This window comes from Zingiber officinale, chromosome 7A (assembly GCF_018446385.1).
Source record: "Zingiber officinale cultivar Zhangliang chromosome 7A, Zo_v1.1, whole genome shotgun sequence".
Classification (NCBI taxonomy): domain Eukaryota; kingdom Viridiplantae; phylum Streptophyta; class Magnoliopsida; order Zingiberales; family Zingiberaceae; genus Zingiber; species Zingiber officinale.
Genome location: NC_055998.1, coordinates 121,871,977 through 121,899,473, shown reverse-complemented (window position 1 = coordinate 121,899,473; position 27,497 = coordinate 121,871,977). Strand labels below are relative to the sequence as shown.

The following is a 27,497-nucleotide window of genomic DNA, read 5'->3' as shown; positions in this document are numbered from 1 at the left end:
ACTAAATCACACCCTTTGATAAGTCAAAGAAATAAATACTAGATATATGTGCTTGTTATTATATTAGGATTAAGAGCACACACTTCCATAATAACAAAGGTCTTGTTCTTTTATTCAGTCAGTATAAAAAGAACTTACTTTAAATGTTCCAGCTCAATATACTCTGAGTGTACTAGTGTAATTTTATAGTTAAGATAAACTAATACCAAATTGCACTATGACTATTCCAATGGTTTGTTCCTTTCCATCTTAGTCATGAGCTACTGTTTATAATTTATAAGGAATTGATAACATGATCTTCTGTGTATGACACCACACACCATGTTATCTACAATATAAATTAATTGAACAACTACACAGCATATAAATGTAGACATTTGACCAATGTGATTCTTTATTTCAAAAATGAATGTTTACAAAAAGCTAGTCTTTTAGTATACACTCTAACAGAGCTAAGCAAAATGTAACAGGAAAATACTGCCTCTCAAAAGTATCCCGAAACAACGACCATGTAACACATTGCTCCCCAAAGATCATCTTTTGCATGTCCCACCAAGTGACAGCCTGATCCCGGAGATGATATCCAGCCAATTCCACTTTCTCTTCATCCATATAGTTCATATATCCATACGTACCCTCCAAATTCTTCAACCAACTACGAGCAACCCAAGGATCAGCATCGCCCCAAAACAAAGTAAAGCGATCCTTTACAGACCTCGCTAGCAATGGTATACGAGCTCTATCCATCACCCACCCGGTAGTAGTAGTAGGTGCCGGTACTACAGATGGTATCGTAGAAGGAATCCTCTGAGGCTGAAGTCCCTGATCCACCACCGGTGGTGCAATAGGAGGAATCCCCTGAGGCTGTCGTACTTGATCTCACTTGGGAGTTTGATGGGTTTGCCTCCGACTAATAGTCTCAATGTCAGTAGGATCCTTAGAAGAATCCGCCTCCTGAATAATCGGTTCCGATCCCTCTGTCTCAATAGGTCGTTTCCGTGGTCGTCCCGGACCACGGCGGTAACTAGTAGCTGATCGACCACGTCTCATACCTAGTGTAAATAACTAGATAAGAACTAACGATATATAATATGTGGTTATAATTATAAAACTTACATCCTTTAACTTGGAGATGTCCTGCCGCTACCTAGTCCCAAAACTCGAAAAGTCACATCGAGAAATCAACTCACGAAAATCCAAAACACATAAAAAAAAATAGGCCTCGTAAACCTGTGGCTCTGATAACAATAAATTGTCACACCCTAGAAGAGTCCCTACCGATAAAATTTCGGCACCATCTCCCCTGTACCGGTGACAATCTGAGGCATTTATACATATATCCACAAGCACACTAATCAGCAATATACAACAACCCACACGACTAGATAAAAAAAAACACAACCATGCAGTTTAATAGCAGCCCACTCGACTGAAATAAAAGAACAACAGAAATCACAAAACAACTCATCACAAAACCATAAAATAACCACATGCGAGCCGACCCGTCTTGACACAAGACGAACAAACCAAAATGCACACAATCACAAGACTAAGTTCCAAGTCCACATCAAAATTATTACAGAACCAAATTTATGAAATCAAAGAAAACAAAGTCTCAACAAAACCTGAAAGTCTGTACTCATATGTGACATGGGGATGGCAGTCAGGATCCTCCAAGCGCTCTTGTATCATTTACCTGCTACCTGACGAAATAAACCAATTTACGGGTGGTGAGTTCTAAGACTCAGCGAGTAATAGAAAGATAGTGCATGAACATAATAAATAACTAAAGATACAAAGATATATAATCTCGTAGGGAAAATAGTAGATACTAAAGTGATATCATAATAATGTCTATACCTGAAATTGTATCCTAGGCTAGTAAAATCAGGAGTAGAACAACTCTGCTATAGAGCTACTCATAACTACAAGGGTAACATGTGAGATATATACACATGACCAATAAGTAAGTCAGTTTAAACACATACAACATATATATGTATCTATATATTTATATATATATATATATATATGTATATATATATATATATATATATAGATATATATATATATATATATATATATATCACAACATATGCAAGCATATCAACATAAATAAGCAACAACAGCATAAGTAAGCAACAACATCAGCAGTATAATATTAATAGCGTATGCACGGATGGTCACCCCACCCACCTCTCTGCACCACGACCCCTATATGGTCGAAAGGTCGGATCGATGACAATTGTACCACTCAAAGGCCGCCACTACTCTCGAGTGACCGAATGGGCGGGAGCTAAGTAGCTAAGTAGCTACAAAGGGAAAAGGGTCCTTGCTGCTCGCAACTCCAGCTACCACAACCCATGAGTGGTCGAGTGCGACACGACAGGACAAACGATATCTCCTCCAGCTACCACTACCCATGAGTGGCGAAGTGTGCGGCGCAGCCCGATGACTCACTCACCCACAAGGATGACATGGTCGCCTGCATGCATGCAATGATATGATGTTCAAGATGCAGCAGTCATAACATATATAAACAGAAAATAGGTATGCTACATGAAGCCAACATGCTCAATAAGGAATGTAAACATACAACATTCAAAATAAGTAAACATGGTATCTAGTTTCCATATATCCAATATCTAATATCTAGTATCTGCTAAATATCGTAGATAGCAACGAGAGACTATATAGATTTAGAAACGAGTTTCTCAAAGATCGAGTGGAAAAGTATCAAGCATAATAAGAAAACATGAATGGATCCAAGGTAAATACAACAACTATTGAACATTGTTCATGCACTAGAATTAAAGTACTAAAGAGGAACAAAGAGGAAAACCCCGCCTCTAAAAGTAGTCTGAATCTAATGTCACCTTCGTCATGACACCAGCCTTGATCAAAGTTCTGCATCATATATATACAAATTATATAATATATATATATATATATATATATATATATATATATACTACAAATAAATGAATCACCCAAAAATAAATAACTAATTCCAAAGGAAACGCTAACCATGGTTATTGTTCCCTTCTTTTAAGAAAACCCTATTCCATCTACACTCTAACTTAAACCATCCAATAACCAAAATTCTCATTAGATCCTTAATTATCCTTAATACTTCCATAATCACCTAACATGAAGCAAACTTATATATCACAGAATAAATTTTTAGATTAGGTTTATCTACATTTACAACCTTTAATTACCCAACCTAGCAACTCTTATAACTGTTATCTAATCCCGATCAACAAACCACAGAATTTCTAGCAAAACAGTACACTCAAAACCTCCAACAACTAAACAAAACAACTCTTGTTGATTCCATTCATTGATCTAGATCAAGCAATACACAGGACCTGCTAGATAACATCTGCTGCAACTAATGATTGATCAAGAGAATAGAACAAGAACTAGGCGGCACATCAATTCCCTACAAATAGAAAAACTACTTACTGCATCTCCACCAGCCGAATCAAGAAGAAAGAACAGCAAGAAATCACCAAGACAATCTGTTAACAATAGTAACAAACTGATCTCGTTACCTCTTCTTCTTCAATCACCGGTGTTGATCACAGATTCGACAAAGAAAGCGATTCAACAGTGCTATGGTGGTCGAAACCTAAAATGCAAGCATTGCTTGCCAGTAAACCACCCAAATCAAACCAAGAAGAAAACCACAAGCTCAAATCCACGACCAAATCTAAACACTTACCTCAAAAAAATCACGGCTAGGGCACGATTTGTTCTTGCTGACGAACAGAGAAAGAGTTCAAGAAAGGACAATGGTTGTTACCTCACCCAATCGGTCGACACTGGCCAGATCCAACGCTAGTGCCCTCTATTCCCTTCCGACAGCAGGCAAAATCAACAGATCGGAGATCCGTCGCTGCTATTCACTGAGACCAGAGAGGAGAGAAAAGCTGGGGAGAAAGAGGGTTCGGCTATAGCTAACCCCTTCCTCTCAATGCTCCAAGATCCGCTCCTCGCCAGCGACACCGAGAGAAGAAGAAGAGAATCGTCGATCGTCGGGGCAGGAGTCGGCGTCGGGCGTTCGCGCGAGAGAGAAAGAGGAAGAGAAAGGAAAAAGGAAAAAGGATTGGATCGGGTTTTTGGGTTCGGGTGAGGGAGATGTGAGCCCTATTAATAAGTAACTTAGGGTTAAGGGAATTAAACCCTAAGTAACTCCTCAATTAAATTCTCAAAATGTGTGTCCTCGTGAAACTAGTCATACGACCTCCGTAAAAATCCAGAAACATTTCTAAAAATTCTAAAAAAATTCAATAAGGCTATTTCTCAAATTAGCTTATTATTTAATTTGTGATATCTTACACCCCCACTCCCTCTAACACTTTCGATCCAACAGTATAATCATAAACCTAAATGTAAGCATGGAAATTCATATCATACCTATAGCCTACTAAGCTATCACGATGTGAAGCAAGAGTAAGCACAAGCACACTAAGAAAATTATGAAACTTACAAATTATAGGAGCTAACATAGTATGACCTTCTTAAAACATAAAAGAACATAAGGAGCTATTAAATCTGAAACCGACAAATTATACAATCCATCTAGAGCATCAACGAAAGTGCTACTTCTAATAGAAAGCAAGTATAAGGACCTAAACCTGATTGTAAGGGAAAGACACGATTTATAGCTTAACTTGTTGCACCCTAAGGATCCTAAGCTTGTATCCCATTAATGAGTTAATAAGGTTCTGATGTCATAGCATTTGAAATGATGTACATTGGAATTTAATTGGTACATATCAAACGAACTAACTTATTAATTTATTAATGACATTATACAATGAAAAGCCCTCAAGGACATGTTATAACCTAACTTGTTAAGCCCTAAGATCCAAAACTATTATTACTTTGATGAGTTGTTAAGGTTACTGATTTCCTAACATTTATCATGATACAAACCAAAATTTAAGCTATAAAATGTGATATTAAACAACTAGCATGTCAACAACATCATTCAATGGCCTTACTGTTGGGACCGATGTGCCCGCTAGAGGGGGGGGTGAATAGCGTCTCACCCAAATCGATCGCTTCCTATGTATTCGTTAATGCACAGCGGAAAACAAAGAATACAACCACGAATACAAATATGAAAGCTAAATAAAAAGGAAGAGATGCAAACCGCTAACTCGTTCGTTTACGTGGTTCAGAGATAACTTGCTCCTACTCCACGGCGTGCCCGTAAGGTGGACGATCCCTCAATCCGTCGGTGGATTAATCCCCAGAAAACCTCTGTCTAGCTCAAGCTCCTTATCGGTGGAGAAACCTCATCACAAACACTTGAATACAAGCACATCGATCACACGAAGGTTTGGGAGACTCTAATAGGCTTTAACCAAGTCTATTTCGTCAACCATGCTCAAGCACCTCGAGCACTATTAAATAGAGCTCAAGAGGAAAACACTAAGTTGTTTTCCCGCTACCAGTCGACTGGTGTATGCACCAGTCGACTGGTCCTTTAAGTGAAGCCGACCGTTACCCAACGTTCGGCTACCAGTCGACTGCTACAGTGTACCAGTTGACTGCTACAGTGTATCAGTCGACTGCTACATTATTGCTACAGTAAATCCTAAAACACATAGAATTTTGTCCTGAGTGCAATCACTCAGCACTCGTCCTCGCCCGACCAACCTAGACCTAGCCTTCTAGTCTCCTCCATCAGCCTCGCGTCCCTCGGATGTCTCCCCATCCTTCACGTCTTGCCTTCTGGAGCTTCCTTCGGCCTTGTCCATATTGTCGGGTCTTCCTTTGCCAAGAGGCTCCTCACCTCCGGGACTTCATCCATTGCCAAGTCACACTTGGACTTACGTTGCCAAGACTACATGCTTGGACTTACACCGCCAAGACTCATTCTTGGACTTTCCTCATTTGCCCAGATCACACTTGGACTTTCCTTTTTATACCTGTATCCTGCACACTCACAATGCATATCAAATACAACAATAAACCTAACTTAAACCTTTGTCCAAACATCAAAACCTATGGCACCTAGATTGCTCCAACACTTACTACATGGAATATGAAGATCTCCGTATATTTTTACAGTATTTAAGGGACCTTAAATTCTGATACAACATCCTAAAATATGCTCTATACAATAACCATGAGTTGCATAATTTTAAGGGTTATTGTATGCATCACTAAAATGAAGAAACTACATAAAATGTTAAAACTACAAACAAGAATCCGATTAAATGAAGCATGAAGAATCCTAACATTTTCACCAGTAATTAAATGACAATAAATTCAGATTTCATTCATCTAAATGTTATACATACAATAACCATTAGTTATCTAATTTTAAGGGTCATTATATGCATCAAAAGAATGAAGAAACTACATGAAATGTTAAAACAACAAACAATGTTTCGATTTCATGAAGTATGAAGGAACCTAACTTTTTCACCAGCAATTAAATGACATTAAATTTGGATTTAATTCACCTAAATGTTCTCCATACAATAACCATGAGTTCTCTAATTTAAGGGTTATTGTATACATCAAAAGAATCAAGAAACTACATGAAATGTTAAAACAACAAACAATGTTCTGATTTCATGAAATAATAAGGATCCTAACATTTTCACCTGTAATTAAAGACATTAAATTCAAATTTAAATCACCTAAATGTTCTCCCTATAGTAACCATGAGTTCTCAAATTTTTAGGGTCATTGTATGCATCAAAAGGATGAAGAAACTATATGAAATGTTAAAACTACAAACAATGATCCGATTTCATGAAGTATAAAGGATCCTAACAGTTTCACCAGTAATTAAATGACCCTAAATTCAGATTTAATTCACCTAAATGTTCTCCATATAGGTTCCTTAACTTTCTTTATATATTGTAAGAAGGATTTAAAACATCTAAAAGACAAAGAACATGCACAAACCTGTAAAGTAGAACATGATGGATCTCCTTTAAAATTTTGTGAGGAAAACTATCATTTCAAGAAAACCAAAACCCTCCATCTATGAAACCCTTTGGAGTGTGGGGGAAAGAACCCTAAGCGAGAGAATCATGCTCCAAAAACAGCCATGAATATCAACCTATGGTACCTAAAAATCCATAAACTATAGAAACTATCTAGTGCATTAACAAGGTAGGGAACATGCCTTCAATATTTGGCAACTAACTCCTCTTCTTGTCTTCCCTTGGAACTCTAGAATCGGTGGAGACACAATGGGGAGGGGTAGCTCCTTAGGGCCAGTAGCAATCATCCAACAAGATGGAGCTTTTAGGTAAGGGTTTTATAGAAGGTGGTTTGTCTCCTTTTATATGTATATATACTAAGTTTTAGCCCTTTATAAATGCTAAGTCGTATAATTTCTATATACTAAATTTTATCCATTTATAATTCACATATTCTAGTTTCTTAATTATATACACATTACATTAAATTTATACTCTATAATTTACATTATATATATAATATATATTATTTACATTTTATTTCTATATTGATTAGATAGATAATTTATACACATAAATTATATAAATACTAAGTCTTTATATATTTGTATCTTACTATTTTCTTAATAAAATTCACTAATCCAAATTTCCTAATTCTATGCTAACTTAACTAATTAAATATATTTATGTAAATAAATTCTTAATTAAATCAAATGAACAATTACAATTAATCTAATAAATGTCCTTAATTAAGTAAATTCAAATTTTAATTAAATTACAATTAATTCAATAAATCTTCTTAATTAAATAAAGTTAAATTCTAATTAAATTATAATTTAATCCAATAAATCACCTTAATTAAATAAGTAGTTTCGAACACTACATAAATAATACCTTGCATACCTATATATGAGCGGCAGTGGACGACATTCGACGTGGGCGATCTGACACAACCAAAATCCAAATTTTTAATCTCTCTCATCTGCATGCATAATGACTTTCTTCTCTCTCATACATGCAATGTGGTACTGATTTATACAACCCAATGCCAAGGTGGTGTTCATTTGTAGCCTTCGTGAAGGTGGTGTTGATTTATATAAACCAGCACCAAGGTGGTGCACCAAGGCTACTACAAATTAGCACCACCTTGGTGCTGATTTGTAGAAACTAGCACTAAGTGGTGCACCAATGCTACATCCCAGCATTGATGCTGGATTCTATAAACCAGTACACCTTGGTGTCGATTTGTAGAAATTAACACCAAGGTAGTGTTGAATCGATACGCACGTGAGAGGGGGGGGGGGGGGGGGGCGAATCACGTGATTTTTGAAAACTCGTTTTCTCATTTTAAAATCAAAGTATACACAACGGAAATTAAAAAGAATAACACAAGAAAACTCTAGCGGTTTTACTTGGTTTAGAGCCTTTGGCGACTCCTACTTCAATACCCAGATCTCGCAAACCTATCGATGGATAATCCACTAAAATACCTTTTTCGGTACCTCTGGAAAAGGGAATCTAGTACATAAAAAGATGAAACAAGTGCAACACCCTACATTTGTCCTATTGCAAATAGTTAAATACATAAATTAGAGCTCGTTACCCAACAGCTTCGAAGATTGTCAGCTTAGGCTCGGTGTCGGTTAGTTCCTCAGTAGTAGTTGGGCGCAAAAGCGTCGTAGCAGAGTCACAGCAATAGGCCAGAGCAGTCGGAACCTCAATCGGATGTGTAGAAGCTTATATATGAGTTATTGTTGAAGATTTGGGCGAGCAGGCTTATAAAGAGTATGGAAGGCGCATTCCATAGGTATTGAAGGCACCTCCAATGGGATAAAGTTTATCTCATAAATGTTGTTCCTTATCTGCTTCGATCGCCAAACTTCATCCTTTGGAAGGCGCCTTCCATAGCCATGAAAGGCGCCTTCCATAGCCATGAAAGGCGCCTTCCATGAATAGTACGAAGACGCCTTCAAGCAGATGAAGGCGTCTTCGGACACTGTTCATTCGAAGGCAAATTTGCTCCTTTGTCCTGCAAAACAATGTTAGTCCAATAAACCAAATAATGACATGCAAGACAAGTGTTAGCACAATAATAAACAGTAGTAATTAGTTCTTGTCCACCCAAGACCTGGAACTAGTCAAGGTCTCAGATTAGGGAGCCGAAATGAACTTAAACTGGACTGACGCCTACTGTCCCCTAAATCGGGGTGCGTTCTCACTTAGTCACTCTCCTCCAGTGACTCACCTTTACTTACCAGTTTTCCAAATATCTGGTCAGCCCGTAGACTTATCTGGACTTCCTGACAGATATCCGGTCAGTCAATCGACCTATCTGGACTTCTTGCCAGATATTTGGTTAGCTTGTCGACCTATCTGGACTTCCCGCTAGATATTCAATCAGCCCGTCGACCTATCTGGACTTCCCGCCAGATATCCGATCAGCTCGTCGACCTATCTGGACTTCCCGCCAGATATCCGGTCAACCTATCGACCTATCTAGACTTCCCGCCAAATATCCGGTCGGCCCGTCGCCCTATTTGGATAACTCCTGCACACTTGATAAAGTAGTTAGATCACAACAATACCTAATTTAACTTACTTTGTCATTCATCAAAACATTAGTAAGACTGTTAGTGTAAACTGCATCAACAGATAGTGTTGATTTCTACAAACTAACACAATCTTAATGTTAATTTGTAGAACCCAGTACTAAGTGGTGCATCAAGACTATAAACAAAACTAAGTAGTGCTAATTTTTACAAACCAGCACCAGTTCTACAAACCAGCACCACCTTGGTGCTGGTTTGTAGAAATCAACACCAAGGTGGTGCTAGTTTCTATAAACTAGCACTAACTTACATGCAGAAGAGAGAAGAGAATTATTGTGCATGCAGATGAGAGAGATATTAAAAAATTTAAATTTTGACTACATCAAATCGCACATGTTGGATGTTTTCCACTGTCGCTCATATATATATAAAAGAGAGAGAGAGAGAGAGAGAGAGAGAGAGAGAGAGAGAATTTTTAACCTGTACACCTTTACCCTGCACATTCCTGGATGCCCCTCACATGTCCGAGCGCCCAAACATGTGAGGAGCACCTAGGAGTGTGCAGGGTAAGAGTGTGTAGGATATCAGAGTTCTGTATGTATATGTGTATATATACCCACATTCCTATATTATATTTGTAAGTATCTCAGATAAGTTTTGATAAGATTAATTGGGTTAAGTTATGCTCTGCATTTTGATATCTTGTGTCTAAGTATGCAGGGACTTAGGAATACAAAAAGTCGAGAAGAAGATGCAGTAAACGAGAAGGATGACATGGGAAGTAAGTCAACGAATTCAGTGCATCTGAGAGACGAGAAGTTGCGAAAGAGTACACCGGTGGAGCAAAAATGATGCATGGGCGCTTTCGAGGGACAAGAAGCCGGAGCGGAAAACTACTCGAGGAGAGAAGGCCGGAATTGGATTCGAGTGAGCTCAACTTTGGATGGCCGGAGAAATCACCCAAAGTGACCTGAGCAGAAGCTAGCCAAGTCAACATAAAGTTGACTCATCCAGGCACCTGGAACATGTCCAGGCATCCGAATCGCCCTAGTACCAATCAGGGTGCCTCGTCGAGCCGTTGTAGCGTGGATAGGTCTTAGGTCCACGTCAACGGCACTCCAGATGCTCGGACCAAGTCCAAGCGCCTGAGCAAGGATAAAACTTTATCCCCAATCTATTACGAAGTGAATAGACTTGCACTGTTGGGGGCACCCGGATCAAATCCAAGCACCCTGGAGTGCCACATCATCAAAATAGCTATTTTGACCAATGGGCCATAAATAGAGCTATGATTCTCTTCATTCAACACAACACTTTTTACAAACTCTGTACTTCCATCTCGTTAATTCTGCTTTGTAATTCTGTGCTATCATCGGCTGTAAGAGGCTACTAGTAAGCTGATTCTTTATTTGAATTAACAACCTCCATAGTTATAACCAAATAAAAGTTTTGTGCCTCTTTCTTATTTTATTTTATATTTAATTTTTTTGTTGTTCAGTTAATTTGTGTTTGTCTTTGCTAAGATAAAAATCAAAAGAATTGTCTAATCTAACTTGCAGGGTATTCACCCCCCCCCTCTAGCCGGTCGCATCGGGACCAACAAGTGGTATCATAGCAAGGACACTTCAGAAGGACTAATTGTCATCTAAAGCACAAATGGCCGGAGCGAGTATTCATCCACCAAAGTTTGAAGGGGACTTCACCACTAGAAAAGAAAATTGGAGGTGTTTTTAAAAACTGACTTTGATATTTTATTAACTATCAAGTATGATTTTGTACCACCTATAGATCAACACGAAGCTGAAAAGGAAGAACACTACTGGACCAAGAAGGAGCAAGCATACTTTGTGGCCAACGGTAAAGCAGAGTTTCATCTGCTCAGTGTTTTGCCTCCCCTAAGAAGTCAACCAGATCAGAGCCTATGAGTCAGCCACAGAGCTCTGGCAGAAGTTCTGGAGTTGCATAAAGGTACCTCGAAGGTGAAGCTAGCAAGAAGAGATCTACTCTAGAACCAACTCAGCAATCTCCTACTTAAACAAAGGGAAATAGTTGCCCAACTACACGCCAGACTCAAAGAACTAATCACTAGAATCACCAACCTCGGAGAGATGGTAACAAATTGAGACTCTCTACGATACACCCTCAATGCCTTCCCAAGAACCCTGGACTAGACAACCATAGTAGATTCGTTCTACATTTCTAAGGATCTTGAGGTAAGTACCTTATTTAAATATAGATGATGATATAATAGGAGATAGAGCTCAATGGCGTAAAAGGATTCATACAGCCGACCCCACTTAGTGGGAAAATGCTTGGTTGTTGTTGTTGAGGTAAGTACCTTAGAAAGTCTATTTTCAGCTTTAGAATTACACGAAACTAGATGTGAAGGTCTAAGAAATAAAAAGGAGCTAACTTAGTACCTAGCTTTCAGAGCTAAGAAGATCGAGCAAGAATAAGACTTTTCACTCGACTCGGATTAAGAAGTATATATGGTAAGGAAGTTCAAAAAGTTTTTTAGATTTAATAAGTTTAATCAGTTACAGGCTAAGAAAAATTCAAGAGGCAAAAGAAAAATCAAATGTTACAACTGTGATGAAAATTACATCAAAGACTTGCCCAAAACTAAAGGAGGACAAAAATAAAAGGCCAACACAAATGAAAGGTAAATAGATTATGGAAATGGAGTGCATACAAGCCAGGCAGTACAATCGGTCTCGTACACATCACGTCAGAACAAATGCCAGATCAGTGTGAAGACTTGTCGCATCGTGTAGGCATGGTGTATGCGCAGATACACCAGCCTACCTCATCAACACATCTCAAACCTACCATGAGTGCATACAATCACAATCACATATTTCTCACATCGACCTCATACGTCTATGTGCACTTGTCATGGTACATACAACATAATAGTCAAGGCATCTCATCATTGCAAACCACATCATCCCGACGACCTAACATATCTTCGGCCATCTCCACCAAATCCAGCAGCGTTCTTCAAAAGTCAAGCTCATGTAGGAGGTTTTGTTGATGCCCAACCCTATTGTCCAGTGGTGCTCCGGCTAGTTGGTCGGAGGGTCGGCCTCCCCCCATGGTCCACCGCAAGTGGATCACTCCCCGGCAGAGATGAGGGGTGGTTAGCTGTGATGGCTTCCCTCGAGCAGGCTGAAAACCTTGTCTCCAGCAGTGCCCGTTCCACAAACTCCCCTGCAGCCTCCTACCGATTACCCTCCACCAGAGCACCGTCAATGGGGAGCTGCCTTTCCTCCCTTCCTCCATATGTGCTTCATGGTCAGTGGAGCTTCTTGTACATGAATTACTGAGCAAAGGGAGCACTTATAGCAAGTCATCAAGAGTCGAAGATAAAACAAGCTCATCCGAAATAAATATCGAAAGCATCAATGAAGAAGGAGCTACTTCAGAAGACTGCAACAATGAAGGGGGAGAATCAAGTTTCAGCACAGACATGGTAAGTGAGGTATGTCTTTTATCCCTTGATCAATTATACTTAGGTATTAAATCAATGTCTAAATCTTTTTGAAAGTTAAGATCTAAGTATGTTAAATTGAAAAAGGAAAATATTGAATTTAAAATTATTTTAGCTAAAGCATGCCTATTAGAAATGTATAGAATTAAAAACAAAAATATTAAATTTTAAAAACAAATATAATTTTTGAAAAATTCTGCATACTTAAATCATGTTTCTTTACAAAATAATTTTTAAAATTATAAAAGAAGACTAAATTGGTACTTTAAATTTTACAGGGGCAAATCATAAAAATAACAAGAAAATATATTCTAAGAATTTTTTTTTGTTAATCTAGTAGGTAAAAATTTATTTCAAGTATCTAAATTATGCTTAGTTTAAATAAATTTTTATGGATATTTTAATTTGAATGTGCTTTAATTTTGTTTACAAAATTTATTAGTTAATATGCTTTCTGTTTATATATATATATATATATATATATATATATTTGTTGAAATCTTTTCCTGTTGTGTTAAAATGGATATTCTGTTAGTATAAAAATGTTTGAGATTTTTTAACGATTATTTATTTTAAAAAAAAATATTGAAAAATATAATTTAAATTATAAAATCTCTTTAGAGATTAATTTTAAAATTTTTAATTTTTCGAGAGATTATCGTAAAAATTTTATTTTTGAAAATGATTTTACCTGTTTAAAACATTTTTTACGGTTGATATAAAAAATATTTTCTAAAGGAAAATTTTCTCACACTATCAAATTATTATGATTAATTTTTTAAAAAAAATTCAAAATTTTTTTTGACACTTATAAATTATTTTTTACAAATCTCGCTTTTAATGGTTAGAAATTTAGAAATTCAAAAAATAATTCTTGGAATTTTTCTCAAACTTGGTCATTATTTAATAAATCCTTAGAATAATTCTCAAATTTTTTTCTCTATTTACTCCTTTTTTTTTTTTTTTTTTTGATGTGATCAAAGGGGAATAGAAGTTTAGGGGGTTAAAAGAGAGTTAATTGATTGTGATATTTTACGTTTACTTAATTTATTGTTTGTTAGTACCCTAACTTAACTTGGATTGATGCATATCAAAAAGGAAGAGATTATAAATACTCTGAGTAAGTTTTGATGTGATAAACTGGGTTAAGTTAGGCTCTGTATTTTTGATGCTTTATGTATAAATGTACAGGGACTTAGGAACACAAGAAGTCGAGCGGAAGACATAGCAGACAAAAAGGATGACACGGAAAGCGAGTTAACAGGCTCAGTGCATCTGAGGGATAAGAAACTATGGAAGAGTACGCCGATGGAGTGAAAAGGATGTGTGCGGCACTTCCGGGGGACGAAAAGCCGGAGCAAAAGACTGCTTGAGGAAAGAAGGTAGAGTTTGGTTCGGGTGAACTCAACTCTGAATGATCGGAAAAATCACCCAAAGAGACGGAAGCAGAAACCGGACAAGTCAACACAAAGTTGACTCATCCAGGTGCTTGGAACATGTCTAGACGCCCGGACAAGGTTTGGGTGCTAGGACCGCCCTGGTACCAATCAAGGCCCCTCACCGAGTCGTTGCTGTGTGGATAGGTCTTGGGTCCACGTCAGCGACACTCTAGGATCCCGGACCAAGGTCAGGCACCCGGGCAAGGATAAAATTTTATCCCTAAGCCATTGTGAAGGGGATAGACTTGCACCGCAGGGTGCCCGGATCATATCCAGGTGCCAGGAGTGTCACGCCATCAAAACGACTATTTTGATCAGTGGACTATAAATAAAGCTCTGGCCCTCTTCATTCAACACAACACTTATTTACATACTTTGTACTTCCATCTTATTCATCTTCATCGAAAGAGAACTACTATTAAGCTAATTCTTTTCTTGTATTAACAATTTCCTTAAGTGTAATCAAGTAACAATTCTTTGCCTCTTTCTTATTGTATTTTATATTTATTATTTATTGGTCAGTTAATTTTATGTTTGTCTTTGTTAAGATAGAAAGTAAAAGAATTATCTAATCTAACTTCCCTTTAGGCCCGCAGTGGGACCAACAATATTTACTTGGTAGATGATATAGGACCGATTCGCTATCCCAACTCGAATGAGAATATTTAATTTGTATAAAAAAACAAATAAATTTACACATGTACATTTCGTTCCTTTGCCGTCCTAGGACTACATTTAATTGGGAGTAATGTAATCAAACTTGTAATGTAATAAACTTTATAATGTATTGTAATCTTGATCACATTACTATATTTGATAATGTAATGTATGTAATTTTTTATTACAAGAATGATTACATTCTCTTGTTTGGTGTCTAATATTTTTTATAAGAAATGTAATTCTTATTATCATAGAATGACAAAAATATCCAACAATCTCTACTGGAGGCGGTGGTCGACGGTGGCGAGAGATGGTCAGCAACAGTCAACCGACGACAATGACATAAACGACTGTCGATGATCGATTAATGCTAAAAATAAACTAAAGATATATTTGACATTTAAATTTTAATTAAACGATAACTTTATAATGTAATGGAATTATATTTGTTTTGTAATCTAGATTACACAACTTCATTATCTTTTATAATCCAAATTACATTATATTACAACTTTAAAATTATACCAAATAAAATAATTAACCTTGTAATATAACCTAGATGGAATGAGAATGGATGAAAAATGCAGAAGCAAAACAATGAAGAGTAAAATGCCATCTCATTTGTCGGAAATCACTGCTTACGAGCACCGTAAAGTTGCAGGCTGTAGTTCAAATAATATTTTTATACATAAAAAAGGCACGCCACATGTGGAAAATTAACAAGACTGCACCTCGGGCCATTCAACATTGCCGTGCTAATTGACAAGTTAGCCTAGTAGATTATGACCATCCAAATCTAAAGAGAGTGGCAAGGGAGCTGGAAACTCATGAAAGACAATAATTCATCACTGAAGCCATGTAATGGATCTATTGGAAAATTGGAACAATGTGTAATTAAGCCATATCAGACTCTTAGCTTCTGGGTAATCGACTGTCACCTGAGCTTGTTTTCCTTGCTCCGAAATGAAGATAGCGAGAAGAAAGATCGAGGCGCTGCAAATATTATTAGATGGATCACAAAAGTCACTTGAACTATCCAAACGATTATCTTACAATGTACTGGTAACAAGAATTTTATCATTTAGTAGAATTGGGAGTCAATTTGTCATGAATTTTGAAAATTTGTCAAGAATCAGAGTGCTTTTGTTACCTTTCAGCGAGCTTCCAGCCAGATGATCCTCTCTGAGTTTGAAATTTGCAGGAGGGTTTGGGATCGAGCTGCGCAATGACTCAGCTGCATCAACCAACCATGTTCAGCTACTATAGTCATCATAATCAAAAGAATTTTTCAAATATTAAGAATTATTAGGCAGTACAGATGCAACAACTAAATGTAAAATAGGATTTATAGTTCATAGATGTAAGGCATGAGAACTGCATCCTGATTAGTCTTACAAAGCAAGGAGAAGCAGCTAAACAAGCATGGATAGAAATAAAATTATTTGTCACTTAGTTTATAGTAGCAGACATCTTTAGAAATATGCTGTTGTTAACTTAAGATAGAAGAAAGATCTTAGGTCCTTAATCTATGTTTACACCCTTCACATAGTAAAGGATAAAGCTCTATATTATCAATGGCAAGGTTCCTGATTAACAAGTAGATACTCTTTGAGTACTTATTTTATAGCCCTATATTAATTATTATCCTTGGAATGCAAAACAGTGCGAGCAAAATAATATAGTAAACTTTGTTAACATAAGCAAACAATAGCACAGGCAATTAGTAACTTCACTTGATAAACCTCTGAAAGGGCACAGCAAACGCATCTCCCCAAGCTCACTTTGTGAGATTAGGTACTACTACACTAAAAAATGGAAATCCTAACGAGTTTAAAGGAACAACATGAACAAAGGAAAAGATTTGTACCCCGTTCAGAAAACATCTCTCCTTCATTGAATCCACCATGGGCAAGTGAATGACCCATTCTAGACTTCCTCAAATCTTCTGACGGTCGGCTTACCACATCATGACCATCTTCAGTATCATCATCACCTTCAGAAGCTGTTGAAGCAGAAACCCAATCAGAGACTAGACTCTCTACACCCCCCCTACTCTTCCTTCCAAATTTCAGTAATCGCTTGAACCCTTTTGTAACGTCCCTGCGTGAGTGTTGCGATACATTAGCAGCAATCACAGGCATCTGGGCACTTCCCCATTTTTTTCTTATCCGAGAAGCATCTGACTCCATTTGATTTAATGGGTTTAAGCTCCATGGTGGACTGCCAATAGGTGAATCTGCACAAACATCAATATCTGATGTGTCAAGGTGGACATTAGAATTCCATGATCGAGGGCTTTCTCCTGGTGACACTTCTACATTGCCTGCAGAATGCTTAAACTTGGGGGAAACAGGAGCTGTACCATAATCTACTTGGGAAAGTGACTGAAAATCACCATCTTCTGAGCCAAAATCATCAGAGTTTTCATATTCTTGACTTTGCCTTAGCTTTTCACTATCTGTATCAAGCGGATAATCAGCAATCTCAGTATCTCCTTGAGCAGATGATCTCTCATGTATATCGTTATTCAAATAAGGCAAATTGCCTTGCTGAATTATACTTTCATAATACTCTCCATCCTTATTCACCCCTGAAACATTAGGTTTGGAAATGCTAACTCCTGAACTAGGACTTGCACCTTTCCCTTTCCTAACAAAAGACTTGGGCTCCTTACTCTTTTGAGCTTTATTGGTAAAAACTGAATCTGTGTGTGGCCTATCAAATCCAGTGAGTGAAGTATCAGGAAGATCAGAATTGAGAGAAGAAAGGTCCAATTCACCGGGCATTGCTGCACTTTTTCTCATGGACTGAGACCTATGTGACTTGTCTTCCATAACAAGGTTAGTCTCTTCAACAATGCTCTTGCTTCTAGAAAGAATTTTAGTTCTCTCTCTTGTACTTACCCTGTTAATTGCTGCTGATGGTTTTTTATTTTCCTTTCTGAAGTCGGTGAAGTTAGGGACTGATTCAGCATGAGGATTTTCAGTTGGTGACCTGCTCTTTGTGGAAACTAATTTGGTAGATTTAACAGAAGACTTAGGATTTGAAGATACTGGTGTACGAGGTGTGGAAGAAGACAAAGCTTTGTTAGGTAAAAGCTTCAAGCTTTTAATATTATTAGCAAACATATTATAAGATGTTTGTTGGCCATGACCCGCTTGTTCATATAGTTTGTCCAAGTCTTCCTCCCCTTCAGCAACAGATTCAACAGCCTGCAACCAGAAAACAAATGGCTCTGCTAAAAAAATTCTGTAAACAAAAATCTAACTGAGACTACTGAATAGTGTCCACAGCAAATGAGATGGACTATCAGATGGAATTGGCAACAGTAAACAGCATATGAACTGCAATTTGATCTTGGTATAAGTTCCTGCACAAGTATGGCTCTAGGATCAAACACATCAAGATCCCTGACATTCTCGTACTAAGATCATAACATGAGTAGGGGCAAACCAAAAAGTCTGAATAACCGAACAAATTTAAAAAGTAAACCAACATTAATCCAGACTAACGGTATAGCACAAAAAATATATATATTAGCAGTAAACCAAATAGACATAACTGCTTGTGAATCTAAAATAGGTAGAACCATACTAAAATGATTTGGGGCAGTGTAATACCCCATTAATTAAACAAAGATAGCATATGAGCAAAGCAAACCAGAATCCAATGGCAAACTAAAACTCTAAATTAAGCATATTACATAACTTACAATGTCAAATCATATTCACACAAATCTAAGGATGTAATTCCTTCCAAACTGAAAAGTTATAGGTCGCCATAGACCTGTAGTGTACCAAATCTAGATAAAGTAATTGTATATGTATAATACTGAAGGATAATTACAAAGAAGCAACATATTCGTACCTCATTCCGTCTTTTGCCAAAAGATCTCACTTTTTCTCCACGAAGATAAGTTTTGTTTGAAACCTGTCTAACAACAGACCCTGAGTATCTCGAGTTCATTTCAGCCTGACTGTGTTCCAAACTCTCTCGCATTGCCTTCATTTTTGCTTCCTTTTGAGCCCTTTCTGTTTGCCACTCTACCACTAGCTTAGCATCCCGTTTTTGCATGTATGCATAATACAACTTTCCTCTTGAATCATCTGATGAGCTGAAGTTGTCAAATTTTTCATCAACAGAACCATACTCTTTTTTACCTGCCATCGGTTTCATGAATGCAGAATCAATTTCCATTTCCTTTTCAGAAGTTTCCCTCAAGGATTTCTTAAGCAAGTGATCAGTGGGTATTATTGCATGTCTTTTATCCATAGAGACAGGAACCTGATCCTCAAGTCCCACAGGTATGCTTCTCCAATTATTAGTTGTCTGATCACTAGGAGTTCTGAGCTTATGTGCAGCAAAAAGTTTTTCCAACTCATTAGCCTTCATTCTTAGTTCATCATTTAGGTCCTGATTTCCTTTTGATTGCTTGGTAACTTGAAGCTGCTCCATCCCATGGGCAGAAGGTGGTTCAATTCCATCCAGTGCTTTCTTAGACATTCTAGACGGTAAAGCTGGCGTAGAATTTGTTTCGTTGTTTTTTAGTTCATCTATGTTTGTTTCACAAACAGATAATTTTTGCTGAATTCTTTTTTCCATGTTATAGGTGTCTTCTTTTGTTTTAACTTGAGAATTTCTAGAAGGTACATGAAAAGGAGCATTTCTAGCTCCAGCTTCTTCCACTTTCACAGGGAGAATTTTCCCCTGGGATTGAGAAGCCTGTAAATCACTTTCTGAATGTGAACCAGATAAAACTTTCAGGTGAACCTGAGAACCAAATGGACCTTTTGCTTTCATTTCTTTCACTTCTGCACCTGTTCTTCTACCAAATGGCCGGGATTGGTTAACTAAATTTCCTTGATTTTTTGTACCAGCTCCATCTCTTCCAAGAGTTTCTCTTGTCCGGGGATGCACAATTTCTTGATCTTTCTGATTAATGTGCTCAGCAATGGCAGATTGAGTTTGTCCTATTTCAAAATGTGCCATTTGATCTTTCATTTGAAATTGGCCCTCTTCTTTTGACTGCAAGGTAGAAATTGCAAGATTTCCCAAATCAGTATTGTTTCTGTTATCTAGAAAGGTTTTTTGGTATATACTATTATTATTTTCATCATCAATTCTTGCTTGTTTATCCCATCCTGTAGAAGCATTGACGCAATGCTTGCTCTTCTCTACATCTGGCTTCACCTTGGTTAGAGAGGACCCAACACCTTCATCCTTGTTAACATCTCCATCACCATAAAATCCTTTGTTCTGGTAATGTAAAGAAGAGGAAATATCTGTTGATCTTTGATCCAAGAAACCTTGTGATGTGACAGTATCCCTTGACCCTGGGGCCTTGGTCTCAGTTTTAACTATCAATGGAGGCTGTAAGTTGGTAGAAGTAGGTGTTTCAACGGTACTCCCACTTCCTCTAACATCATTAATACTGTTACTGGTGCTGCTCGTAAGATCGATACTCATGTCACTAGCACCACTCCACCTTCTCAACACTGACTTATCCGAAACATCAGAAGAGAGCCTCCTATGGCCTTTACCTGATATTACCCTATTAACACCTGCAGAAGTGGCATTTCCAGAGTTTGCTGACTGCTCCTTTTGCTTGTTTTCAAAGAGGTTGATCCGATCCTGCACACTTAGCCGTCTAAATCCCCCTCGATCCTGCTGAGCTGGCTCATTAGCTGATGAAGCAGAAGAAATAGGCTCCTCTGATGCTGCCTTCTGCCGTAGGATGGACATGGCTTTCTGAGACGTACCTGATATCACTGTCGACTCTGTCCCTGATGTTTGGCTGTTAGCATTGTGATGACGAGGATCACCATCGTCAGGTGGATTACCAGTACTAAGTTGCAACTCTAGCTCATCTACAGACATGTCCGAGCTTGAGGAGGAACAGAGGTTCTGCTCAGCAAAGCTTTTCAAATGATGATGCAGAGACTGTGACTGATGGGCAGGGAGATCGGGATGCTTTTGGCAAATCAAAATGAATTTGTTGCATGCCTCACTGTTGACAATACCATGCACATTTCAATGTGATCACCGTCAACATTAGTTTGAAAAATTACAATATGAGAGAAAGTAGAAATAGTATACTGATACAAAAAGAAATAAATTAACTAGTCCATCAAGAATCACAAGAAATTTAATGAAGGTGAAGATACAAAGATCCTAGCATATGTGAACTATGCTGTTTAGTCTATATGGAGGCATTTGTACCATAATGTTTGCTGACTAAGCTTGCTCACATTTAACTGTCCATTATATTTGCGCGCTAACTTATTATTAGATAATCCAGCACAAAATAAAGCAAGGTTCTGTTGACAACTGACAAGGTGTTACCATGTTCAACTCTAAGGAAAATCACAACTTTCTCCTTTCTGGCAATGGCTTACCCAGATGACATGTAGAAATATTACACACTCCCACCACAAACATTAGTCAATAGATACTTCATATCTTGGAATTGGTTCGCTTAATATCTGAAGTGACATCACCATATTACCTCACTGACATGATAGGAAACATACAAGCTATGTCAACTGTCATAGCCCATGACATCACTCAACAAATTGCAGGTGTGGATGCCCTGTACTAAACAAGATTTGTGGATCTTGGCAGATATCCTGCCAGTTTTGCAGTACCAACCAGGAAGGACATGGTAAGGACAGGCATTCCATGATCAGAAACAAACTGACAAATTAATTTGGCTGTGCCCTAGTTCTCTTGTGATGTCTATACTGCCACAAGCTGAAGGGAAGAATGTAAGGAGAATATGACACTATAATGTGTGTGCACAACATGTCTTCAAAGAACAAAGTTTTAGCATTGCAATGAAAAGCCACCACCCCTTAATTACCTTGATAAGGCTCAGCCTATCAACAACAGCAATGGAACACAGGTTTTCCCATGAGTTAGATGGAGTCTAAATATCAGTGTTAGCAAATAGTTATAGAGAAATGGAACCAAAACATCGAGATTGCATTCAAGATATTTACACCAGAAGAAAAAGCCTAGAACATTGAAATTGATAGAAGAAATAGGGAACAATAACAAAGATAAATACACTAACCAACCAATTTTTTTTCTCACCATCTGCTACATCTACCATAAGATAAGATATTTGTCTCATTTCCACTACTTACATTAGACGAATTGCACCAAAGTACTCAGCAAAGAGAAGAAGCTCAGAGGCATTATCAATGGAAAATCCAGCAGAACAAGCCCGAGCACATGCTGTGGCTAGGTCTTGCTTAAGAGTGACAAGCCTCAAATCAATGGCTCTTAGAAGCTCATTCCTGCCAACAATACCATAGTAAGAATGACAACTAATTTTCGAAGAAAAGGAATTAGCTATATCAATCAATCTTACTAAAGCTTTTGGTTAATGCTTATTCAAAAATTTTGGATCACATTCAAGGAACTTATTGGCAAATTATTTTGAAGATTCATCAGCATAAACCGCTGCTATTTTGAGAAATTAAATTTAGGAAACTATGGGGGTCTTTGAAAGAAATCAAATTACACATTTCAGTAAAATAACCCATTGGTACATATAAGTTGAATAATCATTGAAAACCACATGATTATATATGATAATTTGCATCATGTAGGAATCCGTAATTTCATTTGTTGTCATGCCAACAGATAACTCGTACACAATCCAAATAAGAAACTTGATTTCTTAGATCAGATAAAATAGATTTATACAGAGACAATGTTAATAGAGATTTTGGATTAATAATCACATGGGCATGAATCAAAAAATTGAAATTCTAGAAGTGATATGGTGATTGGAAAATTGATTTATTTCAGTTTGCTACTTTGATTCCTCTGTATGTCAGTATTCAGGATAGGTATCAACCTAGGTGTCTGAGAATTAATTATCTAAAAGTGGCGGCACAAGGACTTGGCAGAAAAGACCCATAATCTCGACCACAACAGCCAAACTTGCTTCCTTAGGAACAGATAGAGTCTCATGAAACAAAACCTTGGGATTGTGTGTCATTAAATAAGAGTTAATATATTTACTGCTATTACAAAGAAAACATAGCTTCAATAAGAAAATCTTATTTGAAATAAATCACTCTCAAGCATCTGTCTTAAAAATTAGCACACCACATTATCACATAGGATTAACCATTGTATAAGAATTGGCACCTATGTTATTTTGGCATTCTGGCACAAGATTGAAATTTTAGCACGAAACAATCCTTTAAACCTTGTCAAGCATTATCGTTATAAATGGATTCATGAATTTATAACAAATAATGCAAATTGAATATAAAAAGATACCCTATCATATAGGATTAACAATTGTATAAGAATTATGATAATTCAATTCAACTAAAATATGATTCTATAGGAACCATAATTGGGGGGAACAAAGCAAGTCATCAGAAATAAATCTGAATCTCAAAATTAAACCTAGCAATGGTCATTAAAGTGAGCCACCAAGCCCATTATAAAAAGAGGGAAGGTAAAATTTTTATCATTTTAAAAAGAGAGAAGTGGGTGAAATCCAGGAGTAGAGAAATAAAAATATGCGGACTCAAAATCAACCATGGGGTTGGACTCTACACTCGCAATGATGAAAAGATGCAAATCTTCCCACATTGTGACCTGAAATTGACAGTCAAGGTAGAGTTAACAGCCTGAGAATAAGTCCCTGCCATGTCAATATCACTTTTCTCTTTCTTGCTTCACTTTGCATCGCTGGTGTCTTTATCTTCCTCGCTTCAATTATGTTAATGCCATTGAAACTTGGAGTTGGCAAGGTGAGTGTAAATTTGACAATATTATTCTATTGTCAGAAAAGCTATATGAAATAAAAGATATAATGTACTTGTTTATCAAGGTGAGAAATGGACCTAGTTAATCAATTCTATTGATTGATATAAACACAGTAATCTTTTTAGCCTATCTCACATTTTGTTAACTAAATCTTATGATTCACAATTCAAAATTTTACTAAAACAATCATGGTCAAACGTTGATTCAACAACAACCTTAAGATCTAGTAGTCCACTGTTAGGACTGCTAGGATCAAACATAAGTCAATGATCCAGGCATTTCTTGAATGGATGTATCTTGTTTATCATAAAAAAGAATAGATCTAAAAAATATTAGATAGTAGATGCACAATTGTCACACATGTTCTCCAATGGTTGAACAAACAAATAAGAATCAGGATTGGTAATTGAATGATTAAACAGAGAAATAGGATCAATAGGCAAGTAATTCAAAATTGTATGATCAATAGTCCATCTTTTTAACTCTGAGCTAGCAGTTCATAGAAAAAGACATCAATTTTTAATATTAACAAAAGATTACCTACACAACTAGAACAAAACATAGATAGGTCAATCCGAATTTGCATATGTAAGCAATAAAAACATACTTTGTTACATCCGCAGCTGCTACACAACTGGTATCATCTTCGCCTGAGACGAAAAATCAAGGATATTATCAAGCCAACAATGGATACTACTTATATGCAATAACCTGAATCCCAACTATTTGAAGTCACTCAAATGGATCTTATTCCACCATTAGAATCTATGTAAAGCTATATGCTAGTAATATCTAGATGTTTTAAATCACTTCAATATGCTGGTAATAGAATTTTCCTTGTTGATGGATTACCAAATGAGGAGACAAACAAGTTTGACCCTCCATTCCATGTTGGGATCATATTTCATACTCATCGGTATTGTGCCAACATGGAGGGTAGTTGTGCATGGTAGTTAAACGTGGTTTCCAATTTTAATTTCCATACATGAGGTTGTATTACACAAACTTAGCAAAGCCACAATCCAACTAGTATCCTGTTGATTTCATATAGGAAAGGAAACAAAGGCTTCCATTAAATACATAAAATTAGAAAATCAGAGTCAAAAAGAATTTTACTATGCCTTATCAAGCAACAAAATTATTCTGTAGATCTAAAGGAAACAAGACCAAGCGTACCTGCTCTACCAGAAAGTTTCCCTGCACCCTGCATTACGGAGTAATCAATTCAACATTATTAGAAAAATGGAAGTATTCAAACAATGTTCCATGGGACTACCTGTGAATAAATTTGCCTGGCTCCTTCCAACTGTGACATCTCTGCATCACACGTATTGACTGACTCAAGAACCTCAGGCGTGCTAACAAACCGAACAAACCTGCAGTGAATAACTATTCTAAGAAAATTGAACAGAAGCTTCTTTGAAGTGTTGAAGGATCAAGGAGTAAAACAAGTCATAGCTCATTGTTGATAAACACAATTTGAGTAGCATTGAGGTATGACAGTGTGTTAATTAAACCTTTCGAGGGTTCCTTTACTGAACCATCGGTTGCCACCTGTGGACCCCTCAACTTCCAGTTTTATCAATTTGTCTGAACACGCTGCTTGCTCTTCTACAACTTTCAATTGTGTGAGGAAGGGCTTTAAGAAACCAGAAGCTATCTTCTCGGTCCTCCCGTTTCCAGAGACAAACAGCTCACATCTGCAAAATGTAAGTTTTACTTCAAGAAACTAAAGAAAATTGAACCCAAAAACCCTTCTCGGAGTTGAATTTCACCTTGATCGCCTTGGCGATAGCTCAAATACAGCACAGTCAAGAGGCGTGTCAGAGTTCATCTTCTGAGTCCGACAATGCAGCTTCCTTATCCGTTCACCAGCAACACCACTCCACAATCAGAAAACCCGAAACCCTCGAGCCCTACAATACCGCAAACACGCGATCTCTTCCATAAAATCCGTTGCTATACCAGTCTGATTCCAAGAGCGAAACAATAAAACAACAAAATCGCCAACTTGCAAACCTCATCGAGATCGAAGCTCCACTCAGATCTACCAGATCAAGCCAATAACCCAATGATCCACTAAGGAATCAAAGCTCCGAGCAGATAACAAAGACCCCGATGAGCATTCGCTTAGATTTAGCCGGCTCGCCACAAACTACCACAATGCTGATGCATCGCGAGGCCAGGCAGTCCAAGAACCTCGCGATGGACCGATCGAGGGATTGAAGAGCTGGAAAGGAGGAGCGGGCGCTAGGTATGGGTCAAAAACGGACTTTGTCGGTTCACCCAGGCGTTTGCTTCCTCGATCTGGGATCTCAACAGCAGTGGGTGGGTGGGTAGGTAGAAAGAAATTGAGGAGAGGAGTAGCAATGGCGGACGGTCCGAAGCGGAAAGAGATGAGATCAATGGAGAAGCAAAAGAAGGCGGAGCAAGCGGTGGCTTTACTCTTCTATCTCTCTACCTTCTCTAATCTAATCAGTGAGAAAGGGAAGTGGAAGACGAGCAGACAGAGAGGAGGAGTTGAGGAGAGAGAGTGCCGGGGCATTTCATGGACAGCCTTTTTCGCAGTTCTACTGGCTGGAGTACCGAGAATACCCCTAAATTGGACAGAAAATTACATGAAAAAATATAGATATTTTGTAGGAAATAAATTTCGATATATCGGTGCTAAAATAATCGCCACGTCAGCGTCTCACTTTTTTTTTAGAAAATTCAATTTTATCGTTTAATTGTTTTGGCCCACGGATTTTTATAATTCAAACCCAATCCCAGCCCAGCCCAACTTCAATAAAGAGCGCTTTTATTTATGAACATTTTTAGAGTTTTTTTGTAATTTTTCATTTTAGATTTTGATCAATTTTTGTCGTGCTTATATGAGACCTCGTAGATGCTACAAATAGAGATGTGATATTCCGCACACTACAGTATACTTGTGATATCAATCATTTCAGATGATCAAATATCATTAGCTATAAAATGTATATAGATAAATTATAAGAGATATTTTACCTTAGCATACATCATAAAATATATAATACATAATAGCTCGGAGCAATTGAAGATCCACTCACTATTGAGTATAGTAATCATTTGTATAGAGAAAATCAGACACTTAATAAAATATTTTATATCTATTAAAAATTTATCCTAATTCCACACCCTCTTAAAAGTATACTAAATTATATGATTCAAATACTCAAATTATAAAATAAAAATCAAATAATTGGAGGCCAAAATTATCTTAAAAATTATTACAAGATATTCAAAACGTCAATCGTGTCATTTGTAAGCATCACATTTGATCCTTCTCTGAGATCGTCTTATGGAAGGGCCACCAATATGATGTTGATGTTAACGAAGTCGTCATGACCAAGAGGAAGGTGGAGGTGAGCTGTTTTTGATATTGACAAGGTTACAAAATCTCCAAAAAAAATGGTGAGCTGGAGGAAGGTTTGAATCATTTAAAGAACTTGTGAGAAGTAAAAAAGCGAGGAAGGGGGTTAGAATGGAGGTTAGAGGGTGTCCCGACTCGTCCACTCTGATGCTCAAGTCAATCTTTGATGAGAGAGATGAAAAAGATGAAGAGTAATAGGCCAATGAAAATGGATAT

At 37.3% G+C, this 27,497-nt stretch overlaps 1 protein-coding gene and 1 long non-coding RNA gene across 3 annotated transcripts; both read right to left on the bottom strand.

Annotated features, from left to right (window-relative positions):
• Positions 1-1,430: 1,430 nt before the first annotated feature.
• Positions 1,431-4,126, bottom strand: LOC122002274. Of its 2 annotated transcripts, XR_006117629.1 has the most exons (4): positions 3,728-4,126; positions 3,558-3,651; positions 2,197-2,485; positions 1,431-1,703 (listed from the first exon to the last, which is right to left on the bottom strand). It is a non-coding gene; the product is annotated as an uncharacterized LOC122002274 (long non-coding RNA). The 2 variants fall into 2 exon arrangements; XR_006117628.1 differs by lacking the exon at positions 2,197-2,485.
• An 11,566-nt stretch (positions 4,127-15,692) lies between these two features.
• On the bottom strand, positions 15,693-26,419 carry LOC122002273. Its single transcript, XM_042557390.1, has 11 exons — positions 25,907-26,419; positions 25,663-25,803; positions 25,405-25,587; positions 25,164-25,263; positions 25,064-25,091; positions 24,495-24,537; positions 22,240-22,392; positions 18,962-21,101; positions 16,962-18,306; positions 16,245-16,328; positions 15,693-16,087 (listed from the first exon to the last, which is right to left on the bottom strand). Exons 2-11 carry the CDS (start codon positions 25,719-25,721, stop codon positions 16,029-16,031), a joined length of 4,194 nt encoding a protein of 1,397 aa, XP_042413324.1. The 5' UTR covers positions 25,722-25,803; positions 25,907-26,419; the 3' UTR covers positions 15,693-16,028.
• Between the last annotated feature and the right edge of the window lie 1,078 nt (positions 26,420-27,497).

Coding starts and splice junctions, on each gene's coding strand:
- LOC122002273 (XM_042557390.1), bottom strand. CDS start 25,721: ATGAACTCTGACACGCCTCTTGACTGTGCTGTATTTGAGCTATCGCCA. Junction 18,307..18,961: donor TTGGCAAAAGACGGAATGAG/GTACGAATATGT, acceptor TTCTGGTTGCAG/GCTGTTGAATCTGTTGCTGA. Junction 16,329..16,961: donor AGAGATGTTTTCTGAACGGG/GTACAAATCTTT, acceptor TGGTTGATGCAG/CTGAGTCATTGCGCAGCTCG.